The 7,557-nt window shown below is 48.9% G+C and overlaps 1 protein-coding gene across 1 annotated transcript; it reads left to right on the top strand.

The window, feature by feature from the left end:
* The first annotated feature begins 463 nt into the window (after positions 1–463).
* Positions 464–6,417, top strand: LOC140503689 (CD177 antigen-like). Its single transcript, XM_072607861.1, has 6 exons — positions 464–677; positions 2,995–3,143; positions 3,932–4,078; positions 4,365–4,541; positions 4,941–5,072; positions 5,367–6,417. Exons 2-6 carry the CDS (start codon positions 3,092–3,094, stop codon positions 5,576–5,578), a joined length of 720 nt encoding a protein of 239 aa, XP_072463962.1. The 5' UTR covers positions 464–677; positions 2,995–3,091; the 3' UTR covers positions 5,579–6,417.
* The last annotated feature ends 1,140 nt before the right edge of the window (positions 6,418–7,557 follow it).

The following is a 7,557-nucleotide window of genomic DNA, read 5'->3' as shown; positions in this document are numbered from 1 at the left end:
GCGATCCTCCATTGATCTGGCCACCACCCCACACTACTGATTTATCTGAACTCTTGGCAGGGATCCATCATACTGGCCTCCAATACAAGTAACCTAACGGAATCATCTACTACCTATAATCAATCTGGACCTCGTTGGTCTCTTCCTTTAGTATCAAAAGAACACTTCACAGTTATGGGGGAGGTACATGGTTCCCCACCCAGGGGAGTTCTGGACCTTTCACCTTAGAAAACAACAAGGTTGTTGGAAGGATCACATGACATCATTTTTATAAAGTGTTTAGCAGAGTGCCTCGGACATAGTGGGTCCTTAATAAATAAATGCTTGTTTTTTTCCAGTGAACATGCAAAGAATATTCAGAATAAACAGAGGATTATTTTCTGGGAGGTAAAGGGGAGAGTGCATTTAGGGGCGGTCAGACTCAGAATTCAGTTTATGACTTTATTGCAGAAGGTGTTGTGCAATCCTGGAATTTTGGTACTTTTACACGGCACTTAAATCAATATAATCTCAAGGACATTGATCTAAGGTGGGGCTAAGAAAAGAGGAATAAAAATAACAGCCAGACTCAGGAGAGAGACAGAAGCTCTAGACAACCACTTCAAGAGGACTACAGTAGTATCTGAGTGGCAAACTACTACTACCCTGTGACCTGGGAGCCACCTTGACCTTGACTGGTATGTGAGAGGAGGATGGCACAGGGGCTGGGGGAATCAGCATCTTTGTGACTCTGGTGAGTATGTGGGTTGGAGGTCCAGCAAGCCCACAGGTTCTCCTCTCCTATCCCTCTTCCCTGGGAGGTTATACAGCATCTCAGTGGGTTTCAGGTTGCTCTGTCGAGCCCATACTCAATTCAAGAGACAAAGAAACCTTTTGAAGGATTGTGGATGGTATCTGGCAAGACCCTCACAATTTTCATCCAGGTCTCCTGAATCTGAGGAGTCAGACTAGAGCTGTCACTGGCAAAGTGAAGGAGAACAGAGCTAGGGTTCCAGAGCCTTGAGTCCTGGTCACAGGTCTGCCCACAACTCACTGTGTAGCCCTGGACAAGATACTTCCCCTCTGGGCTAAAATCTGCCCTTCTGTAAAATTGGGCTAGATTCTAGAGTCACAGATTTGGAGCTCAAGGGGGCTTCAGAAATAATCCTATTAGACTCCCTCTTTTGAAAGATGAGGAAAATTAGGACTAGAGACATTGGGAGGCTTTCCGAAGGGCACACCAGCTGTTGCCAAGGCAACAAAGCTGAGATCCAAAACCCATTACTCTGACTCCAAAGTCAATGTACTGTCCATTGAGCGCCAATCCCATAGCGCTAAAATGCCCACTGGTCTACATTTTCCCTGGTCTAAAGTTCTGCTGCATTCAGACATTCTTTGTTCTAAGGCCCATCTTGGATGTGACATACCATGTTCTAAGTTCTTTTCTCAGCTCTGACACCCTGTGTAACAAGGTTACCTTATTTTCAGACATTCTTTGCTTCAAGATCCCTTCTAGCTCTGACATCCCATATTCTAAGGCTCCATCCCAGCTCTGACATCCTCTAACTTTCTTCTTAGTTGCAACATTCTGTATTCTAAGATCTCTTCTGCCACTCTCATTCTAGGTTGTAGGTCTAAGATCCCTTACACTTCTAACATTGTCTCACCAGGCATAGCACAACTCCCAATGGTTCACGTAGGAACGGCTCCCAGGTTGGGGTTCATGTCTCCTCAGTGATGCCTGTTTGGGTGAGGAAGCTCTCATGACACTTGGTCATGTTGTTTCCCTACACTTGAGACCCAGTTGATGTTACCCCCACCCCATCCTAAAAGAATTGTCCCAAAGCCCATGATGGATCATGTCATCCCTTACTCAGTAAACTCCAGTGGCTCCCTATGACCTCCAGGGGCAAAGGCAATATCCTCACTTTGGCTTTTCAAATCCTTCTCACCCTTACCCTCCTCAACATACTACATCCAGTGGCTGAGCTTCTGGCTGCTTCTCACACAACACGACCCATGGCTGGCATTTTCACTGTCTGTCCCCTATATGGGGAAGGCTCTACCTCTTCCCTTCTGCCTCCAGGCTATCTTGGCATTCTGGGAGACTCAGCTGACATCCCCACTCTTGGGAGACTCCTTTCCTGGTCCCTCAGATCCTTATCCCTTTCCTCTAAGATAACCTTCCATTTACCATGTATGGACATGTGTCTGGGGATGTTTGCATGTTGCCTCCTCCATTAGAGGAAGGACCCCCCCCACACACACACACACTTTGGCAACAGCTGGTGATCCAGGGGATAGCGCTGGGCCTGGAGTCAGGAAGACCTGAGTTCAAATCCAGCCTCAAATGCTTACAAGCTGTGTAACTCTCAGTCTCCGCACCTATAAAATGGGGATAATAATTGCATCCATTTCCCCATGGTTGTGAAGGTCGAATGAGAGAGTATTTGTAAGAAGTACTTAGTACATCATTCACTCCCTTCCCATGTTTCTTTTTATACTAAGTACAGGACTTGGCAATAATAAGTAATGATAAAATTCCCTGCCTCTCAATCGTTACTCTAAATGTAAGGAAGGAGACAGGATTGGGAGACGGGAGGAGAAAGCATGACGAGAGAAGGAGGACTAGGCAGGAGGAAGGTTGTGTGAAAGATGGGGTGGGGGTCAAAGTCAATGTCAGGTTGTGAAACTTCTCCCCCCTGCCATCCCCAGCTGTCTTCATAGGTTATTGACATTCTGGACTGAGGTAAGACAGAGATGTCCTCACCTGATGGGAAAACTAAGGACCAGGGACCCTGCTAGATACCCCTGAGAGGCAGGGTCTAGGGAATCAGAGGGCCTGAGTCCCTGGGGTATGGCTGAGTACCTGAGTTTCTGAGGACTGTGGGGGCTGGGGGCTGAAATTTCCCTAAGGGACCTGAAACTGGCTGTTGAGGGGCTGTACCCTGGAAGGCCTTTCCTTTGACCCAATGGTTAAGTAATTAGGGCTCTTCTTTTCTCTCCCCGAGGCAGATCTTTGCTCACCAGACGGACATAAGGAGGGAAGTTGGATCACTTGGAAGGTGTCAGAAACATCCTTCAGGTCCTCTCCAGACCAAGTCTCAGGACCATGAGATCCAAGCTGTTACTCTGGCTCCTTGGAGCAGCTCTCATGCTTCCTTGTATGTTGGGAGGGGTGACTGGTCCACAGGGGCCTCTGTCTAGGACCAGGAGTCCAAAGTGCAAGATCTTGGGAGGAGGAGGAGGAGGAGGAGGAGGAATGCTGGAGAGTGGAGTCATCCTTGTGGGAGAAAGGGAGGAGGGCCAGACCTCTGGGTGCCTGAAAGTGTAGAGCTGCAGATCCAGGCATGTGGGATGGTTTGTGTGGGATGCAAGAACTGATGAATGGGGACTCCTTGGTTCCTGATGGGATGGGGGCTGAAGATCTCAATGCCTCAGTCCTTAGGAGGGAGGGAATGAGGGAGGCATGCAGGATCTGGAGTCTGCATCCCTAAGGAGTAGGGAGGATCCGCAGAATCCTATGCAGGACAGCCAATGGGGGATGCTGGCTCCTGATTGGAGGACACAGTGATGCTGCAAATTTTCACCTAGTGGAAAATGCTCAGGGTTTGGATTCAGAGGGACAGGTTTTGAATCTTGGCTCGGTCACTCATTCCTTGTGTGACCCCAAGCACGAATCTCCATTTTTTCATCTGTGAAATGGGGATAACTGTGGCCCAAACCCAGAGGGTTGGTGTGAGAAAATCAGGGCAGTCCAGAAATGGAATTGAATATTCCATTCATGTGGGAAATGGAATATTTCCCACAGATCCCCTTCCTCCTACCCAATGCCAGTGCTTCCCTCAGGAGGGCTCCCATGAGGTCAACCTGGGGTGGGAGAGGAATGGTGCAGGATCTGGATCCCCAAAGGGAAAGAGACTGGTGCTGAACTATACCCTAACCCCTCCAGGTACTGGGGCTTTGGATTGTTATTCAGGAACGGATTTCATGATGGAACAAAACATGACACAGAACCTGATCCACCTAACAAGTGCAAACACCATCACCTGCGGGGCTGGGGAAGTGTGTCAGGAGACTATACTGTTAACAGAGTCAGGTGAGGAGGTCCCAGTTTCATCCTTTTCAAAGACTATAGAGACCCAGGCATCCTAATCACCCTGAATTCCAGCTCCTCAAGACTCACACATCTTATTCCCCAGTCCCTAACCCCATAAGAGATCCAGTAATCCTGACCTCTACCCTCCAGCCTCTCAGAGATTTGGGAGTCCTCAATGTTTAGTCCCCCTACTTCTCAGGGACTCACACATCTGGAGCCCCAGTCCACATCTCCTAGGATGCCAGGTATCCTGAGCCCCCAATTCTCTGTCCCTCTCTACCTCCAGGACTCAGAAGCACCATCGTGACCTATAAAGGGTGCACAGCAGATGGGATCACTGCCTCTGGCCCTAGCAAGATTACAGGTGCAGGGTTCACCATCATCTCCTACACCAGAGTTTGCAATTCAGACCTGTGTAATGGCATCAACAGCACAGATTCCCTCCTGAATTTGACTCTTCCAGGTAAACCAGGACCTGAGGGAGCCTAGCCACTCATGAAAGAGAGACCCCAGGAACCCTGCCTTTGATCATCTGCAAATTTGGGCCAGTCCTGGCCCTTGCCAAGCCTTGGTTTCACCATATATGGAGAAACAATGTTAAATTGGACAATGAGCAAAGATTTTTACTCTCATCTAAGAGCTATTGTTACTCAGAGAACAGGAGTGACATGCACTAGTCTAGAACAGAGCCAACATGAGGAGTACATCCTGGGCTCTTTCTGTCACAAACACCATGAAATGAGGGCCCAGAAAAGTGCAGAGAGAGACAGAGACAGAGAGGGAGGAAGCAGAGGGGAAACCATGGGGGCCACTGACCCCGTGATACCCCAACAAGCCCCTGATCCTCTTTCTCGCCAAACAGCTGCCCCTTCTAATGGTAGTCACCACTGTCCAAGCTGTGTGGCCTTGGGGTCCTCCTGCTCAAACCCTGTTTCATTGCCCTGCCCAGAGGACACTTCCCACTGTTACCAGGGACTCTTCCAGTTCATTCAAGGTGAGGGCCATACCTGGCTACTTCTGGAACTAGGACTGAGGTATTACAACACCTGGGACCCTGAAAGAACAAGAGTCAGGGAATCAGGAGGGGCTGAGGAACTGGGTCCTAAGCTGTTGAATCAGGAAGCCTGGGTCCCTGGGGAGTGGGTGGTACCTGGGAGATCTGGATTCCTGGGTACCTGGGGGGTTGGTAACTGTGGGATCTGGACTCCTTGGGGGTAGTAGCTGGTAGATCTGGATGACAGTCCCCAGTTCTAAAGTGACAGTTCTTTCTGTGTCTTTCTGGGAACAGACGGGATTCAAATTGACTTCAGCATCCAGGGTTGTGCCTCCATAGCCAACACAAGTTGCCACCTCCTCAGCGATATTCAGGATTATGTTCCCATCTCTGTCAAGGAGGAATGCCAGATTGTCCCCAACAAGGTTTCTACCACCACAGTGCAAGGCTGGGCAGTGGGAGCCGGATTGCTCCTCGCCCTGTGGGGGTACCTCCCCCAACTCTGAGGGCAGCTGGCCCTTCTGTGACCCATTAAGACCTTGAGAGCCCCATGACCCATTTTTCTATGAGAATGACCTTAAACACAAATGGCTCCCCCCTCCCAATAACCTTCCCTCATACCATGCTGTGAGAGACAACAAACGTTCAGTTTCCACAGAAGATATTATTAGTTGGTGAAATCATTAAGAACGAGATAATAAGATAATCCTCAGATAATAAGAAGGCCAGCAGACTGCAGGCGGACTCTACCACTTGAGAGAATATCAGTGGCCTTGAGAAAATTGCAGTTTTTGATGACGGACCCAAATCTACAGCTAGCTGGAATTAGCCAAGAAAAATGACCTGGAATAACCAGGAGTAAACTTTTCTTCACTGCACTTGTTTAAGGAACCTCATGCATATAAGCAGACACACCCCCCGCCTCAAATTATCCCTCTGTTTTCTGATCATGAGTACTATGTTAAAGCTTGTTTGGGAGGTGGGAATCACACCAAGGGTGGTTATGTAATGGGTATGTAGAGAAGTTGATGACTTAATGGAGAAGGGACCAGTCTGTCCCTTCTTGAACTAATGGTATACACCTCATTTCCCTTCTGTATTCAGTGCTCTTCCTTCCTAAGAGGGGGTTGAGCCCACTTTTGGCCAAAGGGGTTCACTTCTTCTGAAATCTGCTGCAATAATTTTTCCTTGATACCTTAGTGGTGTCAAGAGTATCTCTTACAATGCCTAGATGATTTGGCATTTGGATGGAGTTTAGCAGGAAGGATGTGGAAGTATACACTGACACTCAAAAATACAATCTGCCCTACCCAGCTGGGGCCTCAGTCTGTCTATGGCTTCATGGAGGAGAAGAAACCAAATATATGCCCCTTCTTCCCCATCATCCCCCACTCCCTGCCACTGTTTTGGTCTTAGCTCAACCCCTGATAGAGCTCATAGAATGGCCCCAGTTTAATGGACAGAGAGCTAGGAGATCTGGGGACAAGCAGGCCTCTGACCCATCCTGGGCACATGACTTCATCTTGGCCCCTAATGCTGACATGCATTGGTTTATGGGAGTGGAACCATTTAATCTGAACGTCACCTGTTTCAGATGAGGAAACTGAGGACCAAAGGTCTCACTGAAACTCTGCATTAGAAGTGGGATTTAAACCCACCCCCTATGGCCTGAGAGTCAGGAATTTGTCCCTTGCAGAGGAAATTTCCTCATGGACCCTTCCCCATCCAGATTATATCACAGTGAAAAAAAAAAAAAAGAGAAGATGACCCAATGAGCCAACTGTCCCATTTTCTAGAGAACACTCTTCTCGACATGGGTTTATCCAGGACCTATCTGCCTAATGGGCTCATCCTTAGAGTGACACCCCTGTCTCCCCTCAATGCTCACATTCCCACCATGAATCTCAGTTTTCCTCAGTGGTCTCATCCTCACAATGCCCCCCAGCCTCTCCTCAGTGTTTCACCCTCACAGTGCCCCCTTCCTACTATGAGCCTCAAGCCCGGGATTCACCCATAGTAAGGGGTCAAAAAGATACCTGCAGATAACTTAGATATGTGACATTAAATTTTCAACAAACCTTCATTAGCCACCTGCTCTGGGTACCCCACTGAGCCAGGTGGTGGGTGAAAAACAATCCCATCCCAGCCCTCAGCTCTACTTGGGGGTGGGTTGGGGTGATGCAGCAGGTCCCGCCCTCTGTAAGGGCTTCACAGAGCAGCTGGCCCTAGCTGAGTCTTGGATAAAGATCAAAACAATGTAGATGAACATGCAGAGACAGGAACTGTGAAGTTGAGGGGCAGGGCAGGGGATTTCACTGTCATGGGAAGGTGATGAGACTCCCTGCACCACTGCAGGCTGGCACCTTCTCTGCCAGCTTGTTTGTGAGCCACACTTCCCAGAGCACTGAGCATGAGACCGCCGTGTGCCAGATCTCACAGCAGGGATGTGAGCCAGGTAGGTCCTGAACCCAGGTCTTCCTGCCTT

Source organism: Notamacropus eugenii, chromosome 5 (assembly GCF_028372415.1).
Source record: "Notamacropus eugenii isolate mMacEug1 chromosome 5, mMacEug1.pri_v2, whole genome shotgun sequence".
Lineage (NCBI taxonomy): Eukaryota > Metazoa > Chordata > Mammalia > Diprotodontia > Macropodidae > Notamacropus > Notamacropus eugenii.
This window is presented reverse-complemented; position numbering and strand designations above follow the sequence as displayed.

Bases quoted from the DNA above. Each gene is read 5' to 3' on its own strand.
- LOC140503689 (XM_072607861.1), top strand. From the start codon at position 3,092: ATGAGATCCAAGCTGTTACTCTGGCTCCTTGGAGCAGCTCTCATGCTT. The intron at 4,542-4,940 runs GTAAACCAGGAC...CTCGCCAAACAG, and splicing joins CCTGAATTTGACTCTTCCAG to CTGCCCCTTCTAATGGTAGT. The intron at 5,073-5,366 runs GTGAGGGCCATA...TTCTGGGAACAG, and splicing joins ACTCTTCCAGTTCATTCAAG to ACGGGATTCAAATTGACTTC.